The 21,472-nt window shown below is 53.1% G+C and overlaps 2 protein-coding genes across 8 annotated transcripts; both read left to right on the top strand.

Moving 5' to 3' along the window:
- The first annotated feature begins 1,517 nt into the window (after positions 1 to 1,517).
- On the top strand, positions 1,518 to 20,294 carry LRRC43 (leucine rich repeat containing 43). 6 transcript variants are annotated; one of them, XR_014295665.1, is made up of 14 exons: positions 1,518 to 1,619; positions 2,661 to 2,921; positions 3,541 to 3,651; positions 7,056 to 7,195; positions 9,243 to 9,481; positions 10,162 to 10,349; positions 11,041 to 11,264; positions 11,487 to 11,628; positions 11,782 to 11,949; positions 12,039 to 12,227; positions 12,514 to 12,550; positions 12,671 to 12,718; positions 13,148 to 13,215; positions 17,087 to 17,134. XR_014295665.1 is itself a non-coding variant. In XM_082639922.1 (14 exons), exons 1-13 carry the CDS (start codon positions 1,527 to 1,529, stop codon positions 17,212 to 17,214), a joined length of 1,968 nt encoding a protein of 655 aa, XP_082496048.1. In that variant the 5' UTR covers positions 1,518 to 1,526; the 3' UTR covers positions 17,215 to 17,229; positions 20,180 to 20,294. The 6 variants fall into 6 exon arrangements, 5 of the variants coding, with proteins under 5 accessions (XP_082496048.1, XP_082496050.1, XP_082496049.1 ...); XM_082639922.1 differs by lacking the exon at positions 13,148 to 13,215 and adding an exon at positions 20,180 to 20,294 and having other exon boundaries at positions 17,087 to 17,229; XM_082639924.1 differs by lacking the exon at positions 13,148 to 13,215 and having other exon boundaries at positions 7,056 to 7,174; positions 17,087 to 17,308.
- B3GNT4 (UDP-GlcNAc:betaGal beta-1,3-N-acetylglucosaminyltransferase 4) lies at positions 17,429 to 21,414 on the top strand. 2 transcript variants are annotated; one of them, XM_082639927.1, is made up of 3 exons: positions 17,429 to 18,777; positions 19,228 to 19,422; positions 20,180 to 21,414. In XM_082639927.1, the coding sequence occupies exons 2-3, from the start codon at positions 19,311 to 19,313 to the stop codon at positions 21,247 to 21,249; spliced, it is 1,182 nt and encodes a 393-aa protein (XP_082496053.1). In that variant the 5' UTR covers positions 17,429 to 18,777; positions 19,228 to 19,310; the 3' UTR covers positions 21,250 to 21,414. The 2 variants fall into 2 exon arrangements, with proteins under 2 accessions (XP_082496053.1, XP_082496052.1); XM_082639926.1 differs by having other exon boundaries at positions 17,429 to 19,422.
- The last annotated feature ends 58 nt before the right edge of the window (positions 21,415 to 21,472 follow it).

The raw sequence follows: 21,472 nt of genomic DNA, 5'->3' as shown, positions 1-21,472 counted from the left end.
TACAATGAGGGCTTCCCTGGTGGCGCAGTGGTTGGGAGTCCGCCTGCCGATGCAGGGGACGCGGGTTCGTGCCCCGGTCCGGGAAGATCCCACATGCCGCGGAGTGGCTGGGCCCATGACCCATGGCCGCTGAGCCTGCGCGTCCAGAGCCTGTGCTCTGCAACGGGAGAGGCCACAACAGTGAGAGGCCTGCGTACCGCAAAAAAAAAAAAAAAGTGGAAACAACTCTAATGTCCATCAACTGATGAATGGATGGATAAACAAAATGCCTTCTACCCATATATAGAAAATTATTCAGCCATAAGAAGGAATGCAGTACGGACACATGCTACAACATAGATGAACCTTGAAACCATTATGCTGTGAAAGAAGCCAGTCATGGAAGGACAAATACCGTATAACTCCACTTACATGAAATGTCTAGAAGATGCAATTACAGAGAAAGAAAGCATATTAGTGGTTGGCAGGGACTGGGCAAATGGGGGTGGGTGTGGGGCTTGACTGCTAATGGATGGTGTTTCCTTTTGGGGTGAGGAAAACGTTGAAAATTAGATTACAGTGACAGCTGCACGACGAATATAGTGGCACTGTGAATATATTAAAAACCACAGAATTGTACACTTTAAACGGGTGGATTTTAGTTATGTAAATTAGATCTCATTCAAGAAGTTGCATTTCCAAATTATAGGAACCAGAATCATCTTACCCCATTAATTTCACAAACCGGTGCCCAGGAGTGCTTAGAATGTTGGGCAGTGGGCTAGGTGCTGGGAGGATGGAGAGATGAATGAGACTGGACGAGTCTAAAATGGGGCCTTGGTGCTAAACGGTTGTATAGATGGACAGTGATTAAAACCCCTGACTCGGGGATTAAAGAGATCCACCTTGGAATCCACCGACGAGAGTGTTCAGATTATTTGGCCCTGGGCTCATTTCTCCTCTCCAGTTCTGCCAAACAGGGATGGGAATTAACACTTTATTCCGAGGGGGCTTCGGAGTAGAAATAGAAACAGATTAACAACTGGGAAGCGCTCAGTACCTGCTGGGGCCCCCCAAGGTTATAACCCCCAGGCTGTGGTGGGGAAGTGTTTTTTTGGTTTGGTTTGGTTTGGTTTTTTTTTTGCGGTACGCGGGCCTCTCACTGTTGTGGTCTCTCCCGTTGCGGAGCACAGGCTCCGGACGCGCAGGTTCAGCGGCCATGGCCCACGGGCCCAGCCACTCCGCGGCATGTGGGATCTTCCCGGACCGGGGCATGAACCCGCGTCCCCCTGCATCGGCAGGCGGACTCCCAACCACTGTGCCACCAGGGAAGCCCGTGAAGTGTATTTTTAACCCAGCGCACGTGGGGCTGAGTCGGGGGTCTCAGATTCCCGGCTGGGAAAAGTTCGCCCGCAAGGGGAGGTAGTGGGTTTCACGAGGGCCGGCGCGGCCGCGCGCCCCCGCCTGCTGGAGCACGCGCCCGCCCTGGCGCACGCGCGCTTCCTAGCGGTTGCCTAGCAACCGGGTGCCGTGGAGAACGCGCGATCATGGAGCCGCCCGCCCTGACAGTGAGCGCCGCGGTCCGGGAGCACCTGCGGCAGTTGTGTCTGCACGAGTTCCCGTGCGGCACGGGCAGCTGGGTGCGGGCGCTGGCGGGGCGGCTGGAGGAGGGGCTCGGGGCTGTGAGGGACGGAGGGGACTGACCAGGGGCCAGGCCGGGGCCTAGGGGCGGAAAGCGGGGCTGGGGTGGTGCTGGCCCGGGGTGCTTTAGGGGGCTGCCAGCCCCAGGAGTTGGCTGGTCTGTAGAAGCCTGAGAGGATGTTTGTGTCTGGGCGTTTAGGGATAGTCCTGACTGGGGCGTGGTGGGGGGTAATGGGGATGGACTGTGGGAAGAGGGGCACTGCAGGGGTGGACGGGATAGGCCCCCCGGGGCCTGTGGGCGCTGACCCAGGGTGGAGGGCAGGGACCCCCCCACCCACCAGAGCAGGACCCCATCCTGAGCGCATCAGGCGGATCCGGGGCAGGCCCCTGGCTGTCTTAAAGACACCGGGCTCCTTTGGGGTGGAAAGCTCATCCTGAGAGCAAGGTTTGCAGTTAGGACCCTGCTGTGCTGTGGCCACAGGGGCCATCCTCATCACCTAAGTGCACAAGGAGCATGACATTGAGAACCCGGGGCTTCCCAGGTGTGCCCGGAAGTCTTGAGTCCTGAAGGGTTCCCGTGGACTTGGTGGGAAGCTGGGGCCCCACCTACTCTTGTCGGCTGGTTTCCATTTTCATAGAAGAGAAAACTGAGATACCAATCAAGGAACTAATTTATTTGTTTCAACAACAAACATTGATTGGGCACCTACTATGTGCCTGGCGTTGTGCTGAACTTGGGGGTTTCATAGATAGATGTGTCTCAAGAGGAAGGAGTGGGAGAGAGTAAACTCCAGGACCGAAATTGTTCATCGTCCACTTACGGCATCTCAAGGCTCTGAATTTACCTTTGCAGGCTTTGCTGCCTCTTCTTCAAACACCTTCCCTTGGCTCGTTACAGCCCACAGATTGCCTTTTGCACCTCCCGGCTTCGAAACTCTCCCTGATTGTCCTGTTTTACAATCGATTGCGTTTTGAGAGTTTTGAGTCCTTGAGAGGGGCTGAGTCATAACGAGAGAAATTCTCTGCCTCCACCTCTGCAGAATAAGTCGCGCTTTCTTCCTCAAACTTACCGAGCATGGCGGGAGCTGATCCCCAGAGACGAGGACGCTGTGGGCCCCAGGGAGGAGACGGTGGATGCCCTGCTGGGCCTGGTCTGCAGCCCCCACTCACCCTGGGCCCTGCTGGAGGGCTCAAGCGCTGAGGACTGTTTTCTGAGAGAGCTGGCCATCCAGAATCCCCTGATGCTCAAAGACAGCTTCTTCTACACCTACTTCAGGTCGCTACGGGTGGTGGACAAGCAGGTGAGCACTGGGGGCGAACACCAGGCACAGAGTCGGTGTTAGGGGGGCCATTCCCCTTACGGGCCTTGGTGGTAAGACCTAGCTCTTCTCTCCTCCTAATTAATCTCACCAGCTTGTCCACAGAGCAGGGCCAACAATCTTGGCGAGCTGGCCCAGTCTGTTACCCCAGAGAAGGGAGGCCCAGCCGGGAAGGGCCCCTAATGTCCTTGAAGCCAAAGTCAACTGAGGATTCACAGACAGACCCCTCCTGAAGCTTCTGGTCTGACCCTGCTGGGTGTAAACTAGAAAGATTCCTTAAGACCATAGGATTCACTGTGGCTCTGGGGTAGACAGTGGAGAAGGTGGGATTCCTGGCTTCAGGAGCTGACAGTCCAACAAGGGACACAGGACATGAGCTGGAAGTTGTCCAACACCTACAGTCAGAGGAGGCGTGAAGGTTGAGAGGTGACAGGCCACTGCGACGGCCGAGGCACGCGGATCCTGGCAGGAAAGGCGTGCAAGAGAAGAAAGGGCTTGGGGTGTGGGGCGGTCACTCTCTGCAGATGGACGCGCCATTGCCGTCCTCACTCCAGTGCCGCCTCATGCGCTGGAGCTCTGAGCTCCCGTTCCTCCCTTCCAGGTGAGCCTGGTGGACAGAGACCTCCTGAAATTTGTGAAGCTTGAAGAGTTGGTGCTGTGTGCTAATCAAATCGAGGAGATTGACACCACCAACCTGCCCCCAACTCTCAAGGTAAAGGAGCCCAGGTTCTGTTCCAGGTCTTGGAGCCAGTGCTGCCCAGAGGCCCTGCCCCTCTGCTGCCCCCCACACAGAAGGTTTGGCCATCGTGACTGTGCTAAGGGCCGGCCTCAGGCTTTGGAGAGGTAGGCCTGATCCCTCAAAAAGTTAAACCTAGAATTTCCACATGACCCAGCAATTCCCTTCCTAGGTATACACCCCAAAGAATACAAGGCAGGAATCAGACAGATTCCTGTACGCCAGTGTTCACAGCAGCGCTATTCACAATAGCCAAAAGGTAGACACAGCCCGCTTGTTATCAGCAGATGAATGGAGCGGCAAAATGTGGTCTTGTCCACACCGTCATAAAAAGGAATGACACATGTACAACATGGATGACCTTGAAAACATGATGCTGAATGAAGGAGGCCGGACACAAAAGGCCATGTATTAGATGATTGCACTGCATGAAATATCTAGAAGAGGCAAATCCATAGAGACAGAAAGTAGGTTAGAGGTTACCAGGGGGAAGGATTGGGGACTTACAGCTTAATGGGTACACAGTTTCTGTTTGGAGTAATGGATAGTAATGATGGTTGTACATTAAGTGAATGTACTAATGCTGCTGAATTGTCCACTTAAAAAGGGTTGAAATGGCAAATTATATATATTTTACCACAATAAAAAAGTTTTAAAAAGAGGTAGGCCAGGCTTTTTTTCTTTTAAGAATACTTTATTTTTAATAAATTTATTTATTTTTGGCTGTGTTGGGTCTTCGCTGCTGCGCGTGGGCTTTCTCTAGTTGCGGCGAGTGGGGGCTACTCTTCGTTGCGGTGCGTGGGCTTCTCATTGCGGTGGCTTCTCATGTTGTGGAGCACAGGCTCTAGGCGCACGGGCTTCAGTAGTTGTGGCACGTGGGCTCAGTAGTTGTGGCTCACGGGCTCTAGAGCGCAGGCTCAGTAGTTGTGGCTCGCGGGCTCTAGAGCACAGGCTCAGTAGTTGTGCCTCACGGGCTTAGTTGTTCCACGGCATGTGGGATCTTCCCAGACCAGGGCTCGAACCCGTGTCCCCTGCATTGGCAGGCAGATTCTTAACCACTGTGCCACCAGGGAAGCCCCAAAAAGAGGTAGGCCAGGCTTTATTACGAGTCTTCAGCTGAGCATATCAAAGTGGTCTCAATTTTAAATTAAATGCTGAGACTACTAGATTTTGTGGCAGAAGAGGCTCAGAAGTATGGCTCAGTACTGGGCTCAGGAAGAAAGTGGGCAAGGCCTTGGAGGAGAAATACAAGAACTCTGTTATCTTTGGGTTTATTCCCTATTCCAGCCAGGGGCCCTTTGGCTTTCCCAGAGACAACTGCCATGAGTCAAGAAGTTGCAAAAATGTTAACTTGGGGCTTCCCTGGTGGTGCAGTGGTTATGAATCTGCCTGTCAATGCAGGGGACACAGGTTCAAGTCCTGGCCCGGGAAGATCCCATGTGCCGCAGAGCAACTAAGCCTGTGCACCACAACTACTGAGCCTGTGTGCCTAGAGCCCATGCTGCGTGACAAGAGAAGCCACCACAATGAGAAGCCCGCGCACAGCAATGAAGAGTGGCCCCCACTCGCCACAACTAGAGAAAGCCCACACGCAGCAATGACCACGCGCAGCAACGAAGACCCAACACAGCCAAAAATAAAAATAAATAAATAAATAAAAATTTAAAAAGTGTTAACTCATTTCCTTTCCCACTCTCTCAGACATCACCTCCACTCCATATTTTAAAGTTTCCTTCACAAAAGGAAAGGAAACTTTTTTTAATTTTTAAGATTAATTTTTATTGCAGTATAGTTGCTTTACAATGTTGTGTTAGTTTCTACTGTACAGCAAAATGAATCAGTTATACGTATACATATATTCCCTCTTTTTTGGATTTCGGTCCCATTTAGGTCACCACGGTGCATTAAGTAGAGTTCCCTGTGCTATACAGTATGTTCTCAGTAGTTACCTATTTTATACATAGTATCAACAGTGTATATATGTCAATCCCAATCTCCCAATTCCTCCCACCCCCAATTTCCCCCTTGGTATCCATACATTTGTTCTCTACATCTGTGTCTATTTCTGCTTTGCAAATAAGATCATCTGTATCATTTTTCTAGATTCCACATATATGCATTAATATATGATATTTGTTTTTCTCTTTCTGACTTACTTCACTCTGTATGACACTCTCTAGATCCATCCACATCTCTGTAAATGACCCAGTTTCATTCCTTTTTATGGCTGAGTAATATTCCATTGTATATATATACCACATCTTCTTTATCCATTCCTCTGTTGATGGACATTTAGGTTGCTTCCATGTCCTGGCTACTGTAAATAGAGCTGCAATGAACATTTTGGTACATGACTCTTTTTGAATTATGGTTTTCTCAGGGTATATGCCCAGTAGTGGGATTGCTGGGTCATATGGTAATTCTGTTTTTAGTTTTTTAAGGTACCTCCATACTGTTCTCCATAGTGGCTGTATCAATTTACATTCCCACCAACAGTGCAAGAGGGTTCCCTTTTCTCCACACCCTCTCCAGCATTTATTGTTTGTAGATATTTTTTAAGTTTTATTTATTTTATTTTATTTATTTTTGGCTGTGTTGGGTCTTTGTTGCTGCGCGCAGGTTTTTCTCTAGTTGCGGTGAGTGGGGACTGCTCTTCACTGCGGTGCGGAGGCCTCTCATTGTGGCGGCCTCTCTTGTTGCGGAGCACAGGCTCTAGGCACACGGGCCTCAGCAGTTGTGGCTCGGGGGCTCTAGAGTGCAGGCCCAGTAGCTGTGGCGCACAGGCCCAGTTGCCCCACGGCATGTGGGATCTTCCCGGACCAGGGCTCGAACCTGTGTCCTCTGCATTGGCAGGTGGATTTCTAACCACTGCGCCACCAGGGAAGCCCTGTCTGTCGATTTTTTTAAATGATGGCCATTCTGACCGGTGTGAGATGATACCTCATTGTAGTTTTGATTTGCATTTCTCTAATAATTAGTGATGTTGAGCATATTTTCTTGTGCCTCTTAGCCATCTGTATGTTCTCTTTGGAGAAATGTCTATTTAGGTCTTCCGCCCATTTTTTGATTGGGTTATTGGTGTTTTTAATATTGAGTTGCATGAGCTGTTTGTATATTTTGGATATTGATCTTTTGTCAGTTGCTTCATTTGCAAATATTTTCTCCCATTCTGAGGGTTGTCTTTTCATTGGAAAAGAAACTTTCTGACACCTGCTGCAGGAATATTTTCTTCCCGGATTCTTAGAAGGGGGTCCAGGTGGGCACAGGGAGATGAGGCATGAGTACTTCGTTAATTCCTCTCCTGAGCTGCCCAGGGCGGAAGCAGGGAGTGGGTTCCATTTTGTCTGGGCTCACAGGCTGTCTTTCCACCCGCGTCGCAGGTGCTGGAGCTCTACGGCAACAGGATGACCAGCATGGAGTGTCTGTGCACCCGCCCGCCCCCAAGGCTCCAGCACTTGGGATTGGGTCACAACAAGCTTCTGGGCCCCCTGGAGAGTCTGTACGTCACCAGTGATTACTGGTAACTCGGGAGCCCCACGTGGAAAGAGGGAGGGAGGGGGTGAGCGTTAGATTGGGGCCATTCCGTGCTGGCGGTTCAGAGAACTCAGCTTTACTCTTCTCTATAATAACTCCTGGTGGGCTGCTAAGTCCAGACCTAGGATTTATTTCTCTGACCCAATAAACAGAAAATCCCACTGAAGCCCAGGGAAGGACACCAAGAGGTATTGGGAATGAGTGGGACCTTTTGCTTCGGGGTTTCTGCTGACACTCAGGCCAGCTAATTCTTGGTTGTGAGGGCCGTCCTGGGCACTGCCGTAGGTGGAGCAGCATCCCCGGCCTCTACCCACCAGATGCCAGTAGCACCCACCCCACACCAGCTGCGACAACCAGCAGGTCTCCAGACAGCACCAAATGTCCACTGGGGGGCAAAACAACCCCCAGTTGAGAACTGCTGCCCTACAGACAGCTCTCGGTTTGACTTTGTCTTCTTGGTGGGTGAGCAGTGGGAAACTGAAACGCTGGATCTGAGGAGCCTCAGGGCCTCAGATACCACCTGTGAACATCCATCAGAGGAAGCGGGGCCAGGGAGGCCTGTCAGAGAAGCTCTGAGGATTCCCGGGGCTCAGCATCCTGGGCAGTACTTCCCCGGGCTGACGTTCATGACTGTTGCTTTCTTCATGGCCCAGAAGGGGGAATGGGGCGCAGGGCAACATCGCTTCCCTGCTTTCCCAGGTCTCCTGGGAACGTGCTCGTGGAAGGCCCGTCTCTCTGACCCTAATTTCCTCCTTCCTCCTCTTTCCCTACTCTTGGCCAAGCTGCCTCTTCACAGCCTTGGCCGTGTGCAATTCCGGATCCCTTCCCTCCACTGACCTCAGCCGTCAGGGTGTGTAGCACAGGAAGGAAACATACACTTTGGACTTTGTGTGTCAGCTGAGTTCAGACTCGTACCATGGACAGAGTTCTAAGTGTTCTGGTTTTTGATTTGGAAAACAGACTGATGAGAACATAACCTGCTTAATGCTGAGTATGGATTTCATAGAAACACAAATGTGTGAAACCTCTGTCTTTTGCTGTTTTGAATTTAGAAGGAGGGTATATATACTTCCTGAGAATCCATTTTGCTGATGTTTCCACCAGTTCTCTTGAAGGAGGCTGATATTGGGTAAAATCTGTGTGCCGGTCAGCATGAAATGTTCTTCTCGGGTGTTTTCGTCACTGGCTGGCCAACATCCTGGGCAGGATGAGAGGAGGGAGAGAGGGGAGTTGAAGTTCCTGAACTCAACAGCTGGGAGGCCGTCACACGTGATGACGGGACTGTACTGATGCGTTGTCCCCTTGTGGGCTTTGGTTCTGTTTGTTTTTGTGCCTCTGTTCTCAGAGCTGAAATTGCTTTGCTTTCTGCTTTGTGCAGCAGGGAGGCCCTCTTCTCCAGGTCGGGGTGCAGGGCGCCTCCTCTGCCCTCCCCGGCCAGTTCTTCTTCACCCACGTTCCCCAGGAAATGAACCAGATGGCTTCCTGTGGTCAGGCGCTGGTCTGACTCTGGAGGGCGTCCTCCAGCTTCTAGACCCCTCAAGCCTCATGCACCCTCTTCCCAGGCCCCCCTATTTACTGACCTCTCCTACCCCCACCCGCTGCTCCTCCGCGCAGAGGCTCCCCTCCGCCTTCCTCGCCAGTTTGTCCCTCTCTGCTGAGAACCTTCTAGATGCACAACCCCGTATTAGGTTCTCTGGGAGATAGACCCTTAACTGAGAAGAGGTCTGTACACGTGGAAGTCCGGTAGAGGCAGGATGTGGCGGTGGCCACCTCTATGCCACAGCAAGGAGGGAGGGCACTGGGAGAACCAGGAGCCCCTTCCCAACAGGGGGGCTAACCCAGGTCAAGGGCAGCACAGAGCTTGGGAGTTGAGGATGGGCACAGCCTCCCATCCCATCCTCAGCACCAGGCCTTGTCCATCGGGGACTCGGGGTGCTGGGGGATGCAGGCGCCGTGGCAAGACCACAGCTACCTGTCCCCACCCCTTTGCTTAGCTGGCCTCTTGACTTCTGGCGGTCCCACTCACCTTCCAGGCCCAACCTCATCTCCCTGGACCTGAGCTTCAACGACCTGACGGACCTGCAGGGCATGGTGGCCGGCCTCCGAACGCTGCGGCGCCTGAGGTTGCTGGTGCTGCAGGGGAACCCGCTGGCCCTGGTGCCCTGCTACCGGGGCTTCATCATCGATAGCCTGTCCGGCCTCTGCGTGCTGGACGACATCGCCGTGGCCCCCAGCGAGAAGCATCTGTTCCGTGGGCTCAGCCACAGCGGGGGTGAGGGAGCCGATGTGCAGGGCAGGGCGGGGGGTTGGGGGACCTGCTGGCCCGCCCATCACCCTACTGGCTGCACATGTCTGTCTGTCATCCAGCTCCCTGGCTGACCCAGACCCTGGTCAGGTGTAGGTCACCTTCTTGGTCAGAGTTCTCTCCCAGATTTTGATCGTCGTGATTGAGATTTGGCAACAGAAATGGTAGGGAGGCTGGGACCCTCACAGTCCCCTCCCTTCCTAGACAAACGGGAAACATTCTTGAAATGTTGTCCGTGGTGGCTTGAGATCACCCCCTTGTGGCTCACAGCACAAGCTGCACCAGAGCCTTCTCAAGGTCAGGGTGACAAAACATGGATAAAAATAGCGACGCCTGCGGAGTACCAGTCCGGGCTAAGGTAACATAGTCTCCACCTGTAAGTACCCTGCAAAGTAGCTACTACCATTCCCATTTTACACATCAGGAAAACAAGGCTTAAGAGGGGCCTCTTGCCCAAAAGAGACTTACCCCAGATCACGGTGTGTTGAACTTGGTAGAGCTGGGATTCGAACCCAAGTCTGCAGAGTGAGGCTCAGCCCTGCTCGGAGGAAAGAAGGCAGGAGCTGAGCTCGCCTGCCCTCCCCCGCTGTCTGCCTGCCCACGCCCTCCCCGCGGCTCCCCCCACCCCTGCCCGTTCCCCCCTGCAGATCTCCTGGCGCAGGAGGCGCGGTTGGTGGTGACTGTTGGACATGTCACAGGGGTTCTGGACTCCTCGGTCTTGGACCCGGAACCAGGGCCCCAAGGCCCTTTCATCACTTACAGCTATTATGTAACGTACGAGTTTGTGGAAGATGAGGAAGGCGAAGGAAATGAATACGGCCGCGTGCTGGCTGAGGTGTGTCCACGGGGGCTCTGCTCTCGGGTGCTCAGGGGCTCCTGTGCAGGCACAACGGCTTTGGGGACCCAGGAGAACCCTTAACATGGATCTTTCCAATTCATACCCTACTCTGAGCAGGAAACTGGCTTCCACTCAGCCCGTTTCTTGCAGCTGGAGTAATTCTCAAACCTGTTCACCCCTTCCCATCCTCCCTGAAATGGGAGCAAAGGACATAACAAGGGAGCTGCCGGCTTCCCCACCGCGTTCTCCAACTCCCCCTGCGCCTCCCGGCTCCTTTCCTGTCACATGAAAACCCAATGGTGGCATCCCACTAGGAGAAATGCCTGGGGCCAGGACTTCCCTGACGGGCCAGTGGTTAAGACTGCGCTTCCATTGCAGGGGGCGCGGGTTCGACCCCCGGTCAGGGAACTAAGGTCCCATGTGCCGCAGGGCATGGCCAAAAGAACCCAAAAAACGCGAGGGTCCCCAGCTAATGTGGAAGTTGTTACTGTTTTTACTGTTAACATAGAACTTTCAGAAAAAACAGGACTGGTAAGTTTTTTTATAACTTCCTGCCTTGTAAGTCCACGTGTTTGCTTTGCTTCACATCCGTCAAACACTGGTGCCCATTTACACCACCTTCACATAGTGTCTGGTGAGAGCTCTGAGGCCGGCAGCCCTGGACGTGTTTTCGTGTTTTCTGTGGTAGATCGTCAAGCCCTCGCCCAGCACGGAACAGCTAGGTGAGGACATCCCCAAAGAGCCCATCAAGGAGGCTGAAGACTCCGTAGGGCCTGGGCTGGCCTGCCAGTCCCAGTCCGGGGAGCTGGAGGAGTCCGGCGCCTCAGCGCCCTTGCCGCGGTCCATAGACTCTGCAGAAGAGCTGGCCAAGCTGCGGCCGCGCCTGGATCTCCGGCTCTGCCCGTCCCCGGGGTAAGGATGCTCACCGGGCTGGGACCAGGGCCCGGACCACACCTGCATTTCTCGGTCTGCATTCTCCTCCGGCCCACGGCCCTCCCTGACAGCACGGGCCCCACAGCCTCACGCTGTGCCCACGTGTGCACATCTTCTCCAAGTGCCCTCCCAGCCTTGTCCCTGGTCCCCAGCACAGCCCCCTGGGTGATGGCCCCCGTGTCTCCATCTCCCCTCCCCAAGGACAGTTCTCTTTAGCACAGTCCGCAAGCCCTGGTCTGACGTCATCGCCTGCAACTACGCGATGCAGCACACGCTCAAGGGCCTGGTGCCGCTCAGGGCCTTCCTGCTCTCAGGGACCACCGTCACCGTCGTGGAGGAGAAGGTGGGAGGCTGGTCTCCAGGGTCCACACACTGCCCCGCTTCTCCTCTGTTCCGCTCTTCTGTCGGGCATCTGTAGCCCCGCTCCCTTGTTGGCAGACCTCGGTGCCTGTCCAGAAAGATCCTGGCTAGCTCCAACCCAGCTCCTGTCCCCTAGATTCTCTCCTGGCCTGCGGTGCCACCTTCCCCCAACAGTCCCTCGGCTGCTAAGAAGGGAAAGGGAGAGACAGACAAGAAAGGGAAGGAGAAAAACAAGGAAGAGAAAGACAAGAAGGGGAAAGATGGGAAAGACAAAGCAGGCAAAGGGGAGAAGGGACCAGCCAAGGTGCGTCTGTGTGGGGTGGCCTGGGTGGTGGGGGGCTGCGCGCTCGGTCCCCTGCTCCCCGCGTCCACTCGCCCGGCCTCTCCCCGCAGGAGCAGAAGGGGAGCAAGAAGAAGAAGGAGCTCCGTAAGGATCTGCGCCAGGACCCACCCGTCCTCCGGGTGCTGGGCAGTGGCCCGGTGGTCCTGGAGCCCCTGCTCTCCGGGGAGCCATTCGTGTCCACCGTGTGCAACTTTGGGGTGGTCCGTACCTTGGAGACCGACAGGCTGACGCTTTACAGGGTACAGCAGTGCCCCTGGCCTCCCCTGCCCACAGAAGCCTGGCCAGGCTGTGGGGGGGAGGGGGAGGGGGCCAGAACCACAGGAGGGGGGGCTGGAGGGGTGACGCAGCAAGGGTCACCTGCATGGAGGGTGGCCTTCTCGAGTGCGAGGGGCCAGGGAAGCGGGTACGTCGGGCAGCTGCTCCCCAGGAGACCAGTCGAGGCCCTGGCGGGGGTGAGAGCACCCACCCCTTCCCCAGCATCCCCCCACTCCAGCAAGGAACTTATTTTGTGGTTCTTCCTCTCAGGATTCAAAGAAGAATAAGAGTAAGAAAGCTAAAAACGGTAAGACCGATGATGGGAACGGGGCAGGGAGTGTTTACTGAGGACCAGTCCTAGTCCATTCAGGTTGCTGTAAAATTCCACGGCGTGGGTGGCTTCTAAACAACAGACATTCATTTCTAGCTGCTCTGGAGGCCAGGAAGTCAAAGACCAACTTGCCAGCAGCGTCAGGTGAGAGTCCTGTTCCTGGTTTGTGCCTTCTCCCTGGGTCCTCACGGGGCGGAAGGGACCAGCCGTCTCCCTCTGCCCTCATGACATAATCGCCTTCCAAAGGCCCCACCTCCTAACATCATCACCTTTGGGGGCTGGGATTTCAACATATGGATTTGGGGAAGGGCACAAATATAGCAGGACTTGCTGAGGGATCAGCCTGATTGGGGACCAAAGGAGTGGAAGGATGGAGAATCATCTCTTCCAGCCGGTGGGAGGGCCACGTCTACCCTGAGGACCAAACCCTGTGTCTTCCCTGCAGCCCCGCTGCGGTCATGACATGGGCAGGACAGGCATTCTGGGGTGGGGGCCAGGATGGAGTGAGTAGGGAGGCCCAGGGTTGGGAGTGTCCAGGGTCCTTCTGGCTCAGCGGTGGTCCTGCTTCTGCAGGACATTAGCCCTGATTGCTGTATAAGGAGCCTGGACTTGTTGTATGGGCAGTGGCAGCATTGAAATAGGTAAGTTTTATATTTAATTTTTAAAAAGATTTATTTATTTTATTTATCTTTGGCTACATTTGGTCTTAGTTGAGTCATGCGGGATCTTCGTTGAGGTGCGTGGGCTTCTCTCTAGTTGTGGCGTGCAGGCTCCAGGGCACGTGGGCTCTGTAGTTTGCAGCAGGCAGCCTCTCTAGTTGAGGCACGCAAGCTCAGTAGTTGTGGCACGTGGGATCTTAGTTCCCTGACCAGGGATCAAACCCGTGTCCCCTGCATTGTAAGGCGGATTCTTTACCACTGGACCATCAGGGAAGTCCCTAGATTTAATTTTTAGAACTATCTGGCTTGGAGGGAGAGGTAGGAGAACAGGTCACTCAGCTGGGAGACTGCTGCAAAAGTCTAAAGCAAGACCACAGCAGCTCGATTCAGAACAGCCAAAAAGTGGGAAGAGCCCAAATGGCTATCAACAGATGAAAGGATAAACAAAATGTGGTCCATCCATACAATGGGATATTATTCCGTCACAAAAAGGAATGAAGCACTGACATGTCCTAAACCACGGATAAACCTTGAAAACTCAATGCTAAGGGAAAGAAGCCAGACACAAGAGACCACATAATGATTTTATATGAAATGTGGAGAATTGTCAAATCCATAGAGACAGAAAGTAGATTAGTGGTTGCCTGGAGGCGGGAGAAGGAGGGAATGGGGCATGACTGCTTAATGGCTGCGGGTTTTCCATCTGCGGTGATGAAAGTGTTCTGAAATGAGCGGTGATGGTTGCACAACATTGTAAATATACTAAAAGCTCCTGAACTGTACCTTTTTTTTTTCACACACACAGTGTATTTTATTTTTACAAGAGATAAATAAACTGACACCAAGCACTGTAAATGGATGACCACAACAAAAGCATCAATGACTGCAATTACCAAACACAACAAAGGGTTCTAGTTAATAAGCCAACAAAGGAGAGAAAATAGGGATTATAAAAATATTCAGTTAATCTGAAGGTGGAAACAGAAAAAACAAAGAACATATGGGATAAATAGAAAACAACAAGATGGTAGACTTAAACCCAATTATATTGAGTCACATGAAATATAAATGGTCTGAATACCCAATTAAAAGGCAGAGATGATCAGATTGGATAAAAAAGTAAGACCAAGCTATCTGCCTATCAGAAACCCCCTTTAAATATAAAGATACAAAAATATGAGAAATAAAAAGGATGGAAAAAGATATTCATGCTAACACTAATCAAAAAATGGGCGTAGCTGCATTAATATCAGGCAAAGTAGATTTCAGAGCAAAGACTATTACCAGGGATAAAGAGGGTCATTTCATAATAAAGGAGTCAGTTCATTGGGAGGATGTAACAGTCCTTAGCATGCATGCACCTAATAATTGAGTTTCAAAATACATGAAACAAAAGCTGATAGAAGTACAAGGAGAAATAGACAAATCCAAAATTATATTCAGAGATTTCAGCACAAATAAGTAATTGCTAGAACTAATAGAAAATCAATAAGCATGTAGAAGACTTGAATCACTGCCAATTAACTTGAGCTAACTGACAGCTACAGAGCGCTCCATCCAATCACACACACACACACACACACACACACACACACACACATTCTTTAAGTGCACACAGAACTGAGATATTCTACAACCTGGGCCATAAAGCAAGTCTCAAGAAGTTTAAAAGAATTCAAGTCAAGGGCCTCCCTGGTGGCGCAGTGGTTGAGAGTCCGCCTGCCGATGCAGGGGATGCGGGTTCGTGCCCCGGTCTGGGAGGATCCCATGTGCCGCGGAGCGGCTGGGCCCGTGAGCCATGGCCGCTGGGCCTGTGCGTCCAGAGCCTGTGCTCCGCAACGGGAGAGGCCACAACAGTGAGAGGCCCGCGTACTGCAAAAAAAAAAAAAAAAAAAAGAATTCAAGTCATATAAAGTATCCTCTATGACCACAGTGGAATTAAACAGAAAAATATTTGCAAAATCCCCAAATTTTTAGAAACTAAATAACACACTTCTAAATAACCTATGGGTCAAAGAAGAAATCAAAAGGGAAATTAGAAAGTATTTTGAACTGAATGGAAATAAAAATACAAAATGTCAAAATTAGTAGGATATAACAAAGCAGTATTTAGAGAGAAATTTATTGCACTAAATGCATATATTAGAAAAGCTTCTAAAACTAATAAGTGAGTTTAACAGGGTTGCAGAATACAGGGTCAGTATTCAAAAAATGTTTCCATTATGAGCAATGAACAATCAGATATTAAAATTTTTAAATAATACCATTTACAATAGCATTATCAATAGAAGTTTTATATGTTGAAAACTATAAAATGTTACTGAGAGAAACTAGACCAAAATCAGTGGAGATATATACTATGTACATAGATTAGGAGATTCAGCATTGTTAAGATGTTGGTTTTCCTCAGATTATTCTACAGAGTCAGTAAAATCTCAATCATAGCCCTGGAGGGGGTTTTTTGTTTGTTTTTTTTTGCGTTACGCGGGCCTCTCACCGCAGTGGCTTCTCCCGTTGCGGAGCACAGGCTCCAGACGCACAGGCTCAGCGGCCATGGCTCATGGGCCCAGCTGCTCCGCGGCATGTGGGATCTTCCCGGACCGGGGCACGAACCCGTGTCCCCTGCATCAGCAGGCGGACTCTCAACCACTGCGCCACCAGGGAAGCCCTTTTTTTCTTTTTTTTTGGTAGAAATCAGCAAGCTGATTCTCAAGTTCATATAGAAATTCAAAGGATCTAGAATAGTCAAAACAACTTTGAAAAAGAACAAAGGACTTACACTACTGGAATTGAAGACCCAGACAAATATGGACATGAGATTTGTGATTGAATCCTGGGGTTAAAATGGGCTTAAACAAAACTTTTTTTTTTTTTTTTTACATTTTTGCAAATTTCTTTAATGTCTGGCTTAATTGAGGAAGCCATATTTGCATAGCTGCTTCTGCAGTCAGTCTCTATGATGTGTTGCTGTAGTTGAAGTGTATGAAGAAAATCTCACCTCACATGGACATGTAATTGGAAAAGAGGGAAATATTTTAATAGGCTTTTAAATAACTGTGGATATTCCTCTTTGCATGAGACTTGACAACTAGTAGTTTTTTAAAGGTTGTTACAGTGTGAAAACTGAATCTATATGGGTGAATTTTTTCATAATCAGTTATGTTAAATTAATCCATTGGTCTACATTGCCTTTTTTTTTTTTTAACATTGCATTTTGAACGGCTATCTTACCCATGCACAATTGTTAACATCTGGCAATTGTTATTTGTAAAATACTGGTTCACTGAGTTATGCAGATCTTCCAACTGTTGACACATTTTTTTTATCCATTATCCAAAAATCGCGTTCTTTATCATCAAGCATAACATCAGAAAAGTCTTTTGAGTATTGGAAAACTGTTAAGTTCATGGTGGCAGATACAGTGTTACAAAATTCTAGTTTCTACTTGAAAGTTCAAATGTTATAAATGTATTTATCAGAATGCTTTCAGTTGTTTTCCCTGAAGTGCCAGGCTTGCTTCATTCTTTTTTTAGAAAATATCTGCCAGATATTCACGTCGAAATAACCATATTTTGTCAGCGTACTTTCAAGTGAAAATGATGTTCCAAGAAAAGCAGCTAGTTCATCTTGTAATTCAAACTGAGACTTGTTAAATGATCTAGTTAGATGTGATTTAATTTTATTCCTTATTACGGTTAAGACCCGAGGGCGGAATCTGATTCTGAAACCGTGCTCGCCTCGGGACGGCGGAGGTCACATTTGCGTTTCCGGGACGTGTCGTGAGCTGGCCCGGGATGGCCCGGCACTGCCACCCCGCTCATCGCTCCGGATTCACACTTTCATATTTCCTCAGAAATAAGAAAATCTTTGGTTTCCGTGTACGAAAGCGACTACCGCCCCGACCCCCTGACGGTGGAGATCCAGATCCAGCTGATCCAAGGCCGCTCGACGGAGGAGGCGCTTCGGGGGCTTCTCCCATAGGGCGCGGGATTAAAGGTTGTTCTGACTCCGCGGCTCCGCGTCTGTCCAGCCGCCGCCGCGCGTCCGGGGAGCGGGGTGCTGGCCGTGGGGAGGAGCGGGGAGGGGGCCTGGCCGGGAGGAGGCGGGAGTGCCTGGCTGGGGAGGAGCGGGGGAATGGCCGTGGGGAGCGGGGAGCCTGGCCGTGGGAGAGCGGGGTCGGCCTCCCCCGGTCAGCACCGCAGGGCCGGGCCTCTCAACCCGCCGGTGCGCGGGGAGCTGCGCAGACCCAGGTGGGCGGGGACCCGCGGCGGCCCCGGGCCCGCCCCCAGAGACCGCGCCCTCAAGCCCAGCCTTTGCCGCTGGGTTGGTGGGCCGAGCGGGGGCGTGGCCAGCGCTCAGGGGTCGCCGCTGAGCCCTGCCCACCTCCCGCGCCCCGCGGAGAGAGCCGTGCTTATGCGGCTGCGCTGCGCGAGCTCCTCGCCGGTGTCCGCTCGGCGTCTTGGCTCAGGTAGGTAGGCGAGGGGCGCGCGGTGTTTGGCCTGGGGCGCCTGGAGCCCCGCTGCTGGGAGGGGGCTGTCACACTGTGAGCGGAGGGGCGCCGAGCCCCCGGCGGGAGGAGCCGACTTGGCAGCAGCGGGGTCGCGGTCGTACTGCCCCGCGGGAGCGGCCTCCCGCCTGCGGTGGACCGTCGGGGCCAGGTGGCCTCCTGCTGCCTGTCGGCTTCTGTTCGCCCCGCTGGGGCGAGAATGGCCGGAGCCGCGGGTTGTGGACGGGGCAGCCTGGGGGCGCTTGCTCCGGAGTCCCCGACGGGCAGCGCCGCTCGCTGTGCTCAGGCCCGGAGGGGTGTCCCCCGCGGGGCTCTGGTCCTTGCTCTGGCGACCCCACGGGCCTTTGCGCCTCCACAAGAGCCCTTTAGAGGCTGTCGTGTGGAGAGAATGAACCAGTCCTTGACCCTTTCCCTCATCAAAGCGTGATGGGTCGCCGAGCCCTGTGAGGACCCCAGAAGCAATTTCAGACCCTTAGGGCTCGCGGCACCCACTTGGAGGGGGGCGTGCACTCGCCGAAGCCCGAGCCGGTTAAGGACCAGGCTTGGGGGCTCGCAGAGCGGAGGGAGGCTTACGCTTAGCAGGTACTGAATGGGATTCACAAGCAGGTGTGTGGAGTGGGGAGCTTCGGGTTGGTTCCCGCAGTGAAGCGCTTGGGGGATTGCGTGCATTGGGAGCGCTGTGGACAAAGGGGAAATCAGGTCCACAGCGCATCTCAGCCTGGGCCTCTGAAACGCACAAGTCAAAACCAAAACAGCTGGCTTTGCGCCCTTCTCGGTAAGTGGCACCACCAACCCGCCCCCCACTCTTTCCCCTCCCCGGGTGCCCTCCCCCACAGCAGGCGTAGCTCCCACACCTGAAATCCATTTTCCACGCCTGAAATCCATCTGGTTTTCTCGTGCTCCACGGCCCCCACCCGAGTCTCAGCTGCGGCTGGTTACTGACTAATGCAAGAGTTTGCTAGCTGGTCTCTTGTTACCACTTCTGCGCTTCCACAATCCATCATCTAAGCAGGAGCAGTAGTGACCTTCCAAACAATGTAAATTCTTATTACCGCCTCTGTTAAATCCTCCGACGTATCTCCGTGGTGCTTACAATAAAACACAAGCTCTTTCCCCAAACTTTCCCCATGGATCTTGCATGTGACCCTCCTCAGGCTACTGCCCCCGCTTCACCACCTAACACTTTCCTCCTTGTTCTTTCTGGTCCAGCCACGCTACACACCTCCTGCCCTGCTTCAGGAGCTCTGCACTTAACTATTCCCTCTGCCCGGCCCACTCCCCCACTCTCCCCCCCCCCGCCCCCAGGTCTTTATGTGGTTTGGTCCCTTACTTTGTTCAGTTCTTGCTCAAGTGTTCTTTTTCAGGGAGGGCTTTCTAAACTACCGTGGGCTAAAAGAGCCTTTCCGGTCACTCTATTCCATCACACTGCTTTAATTTCTTCTCCGCACTCCCTGAAGTTCGTACTGGTTTCTTGGTCTCTTTGTGAGGGCTGGGACCTGTCTTGCCTGCCACTGCATCCCTGGCAGCTAGAAGAGATGCTTTTGTGGCAGTGGCGGCAGGGACAACCGGGATGAGGCTAATGCGGGTAGACCGGATCGAAGTGATGGCCAGCTGGACCAGGACACGGCAGGGGGAGGTGACGAGGAGGGGACTGCTGCCTGGCTACTGTGGCTCTTGGGCAGGTTACTGTACTAAGTTACCATTTCTCAGCTTTCTCTTTGTATTGCTGGGAGACTTGCTGAGAGAAAACCAGAACTCAGTAAGCGGTAGAACTGGTGAGGGGTGGCCGCAGGGGAGCCATGCTGGTACAAGTCTATGGCTTTCCTATTTGCCTTCATGCTCTTCCTGTGCATGTTTTTTTTTTTTCCCCCCCCTAAAGCTCCATTTAAACGACTCCCCAGGAAACCCATACTTCAGGCAAACCTGTACCAGTATGTGTTAAGTGGGTGTGTTCTGTGGTGGCTTCCGCCACCTGCTGCTGCCCTGCCGTGGTCCCCTCCCCCTGGAGGAGCAAACTCCCTAAGGGCAGTGCCGGGGGCCGTCATCTCTGAGACAGGAAACGCAGGGCCTGCCGCCGCTCTAGACTTTTGTTTTTTGGAAGTGAGCGGTGCCATTTTCACCAAAGCTCACTAGGTACTTGAGCTTCGTGGGAAATGCTGAAAACACCTGTGGTGTCTCAGTTTTAAAGTGGCTGCAAGTCCTTTTGGAGAAAACGTTGACCCAAGAGTCCCCTAATGACAGCAGAAGGGAAGCGAGGGCTGGCATAGCAGGTGTGTTTGGTCTGTCCTCTGGGAGAGGGACTCTGGAAAGAGCCGGAGGACACGCTGAAGAAGATAAAGAAAAGGACCTAGCTGCTGGGCCGTGGGTTGCCCTTGGGACCGGGGAGGTGGAGGACGGGCAGGGCCGGGCTCGGTCCGCTCACGGGCTCTCTCCTTGCAGGCCCTGCCATGTTCCGCAGGGGAGGCTGGCTGGTCCTGTACAGCCTTGCTGTGATGCTGCTCAGCTGCCTGTTCTTCCTGAAGAAGGAGGCCCACCCAGCGGGGGGCCCCATGGCCCGACAGCCCTTCTGGGCTCCCCCAGGGCCCCGGCGCAGCCAGTGTCCACCCAACCACACGGTGGCTAACGCCTCCCTGTTCCTGCCTAACCGTCACCGCCTCTTCTTGACCTATCGCCACTGCCGCAACTTCTCCATCTTGCTGGAGCCTTCGGGCTGTGCCGAGGACACCTTTCTGCTCCTGGCCATCAAGTCACAGCCTGGCCACGTGGAGCGGCGTGCGGCCATCCGCAGCACGTGGGGCCGGGCAGGAAGCTGGGCTAAGGGGCGGCAGCTGAAGCTGGTGTTCCTCCTGGGGGTGGCAGGACCTGCACCCCCAGCCCAGCTGCTGGCCTACGAGAGTCGGGAGTTTGATGATATCCTACAGTGGGACTTTGCTGAGGACTTTTTCAACCTGACGCTCAAGGAGCTGCACTTGCAACGCTGGGTGGCAGCTGTCTGTTCCCAGGCCCACTTCATGCTAAAGGGAGATGACGACGTCTTTGTCCATGTCCCCAGTGTGCTGGAGTTCCTGGACGGCTGGGACCCAGCCCAGGACCTACTGGTGGGAGACGTCATCCGCCAGGCCCTGCCCAACAGGAACACCAAGGTCAAATATTTCATCCCACCCTCCATGTATAGGGCCCACCACTACCCGCCCTATGCTGGGGGTGGAGGGTATGTCATGTCCAGAGCCACTGTGCAGCACCTCCGAGCAGCTGTGGAAGAGGCTGAACTGTTCCCCATTGATGACGTCTTTGTGGGGATGTGCCTGAAAAAGCTGGGGGTGAGCCCCATGCACCATGCTGGCTTCAAGACGTTTGGAATACAGCGGCCCCTGGACCCTCGGGACCCCTGCCTGTACAGAGGGCTCCTTCTGGTCCACCGCCTCAGCCCCCTGGAGATGTGGACCATGTGGGCACTGGTAACAGATGAGGGGCTCAAGTGTGCAGCTGCCCCCTCGTCCCAGCTTTGAGGGGTGGGCTGAGCGAGCAGACTGTGAGTTTTGCAAAATCACGAGAAATCGAAAACCCTGGAACCCGGCCCTTGATGGGCTACGAGAAATGCTGACTTTGTTTCTGTAACCCCCTCCCAAACCTTGCTAACGCTGATTAAAACACTGAAACCCGGCTAACTTGTACCCATATGTGTTCAATGGGCAAATGCTGCCACCACTCCAGGGGGGACTCCTGGAGCCC

Source organism: Mesoplodon mirus (assembly GCF_964341445.2).
Source record: "Mesoplodon mirus genome assembly, chromosome: 13".
NCBI classification, from domain to species: Eukaryota; Metazoa; Chordata; class Mammalia; order Artiodactyla; family Ziphiidae; genus Mesoplodon; species Mesoplodon mirus.
The sequence above is the reverse complement of the archived record's forward strand: the minus strand, read 5'-3'. Positions and strand labels throughout refer to the sequence as shown.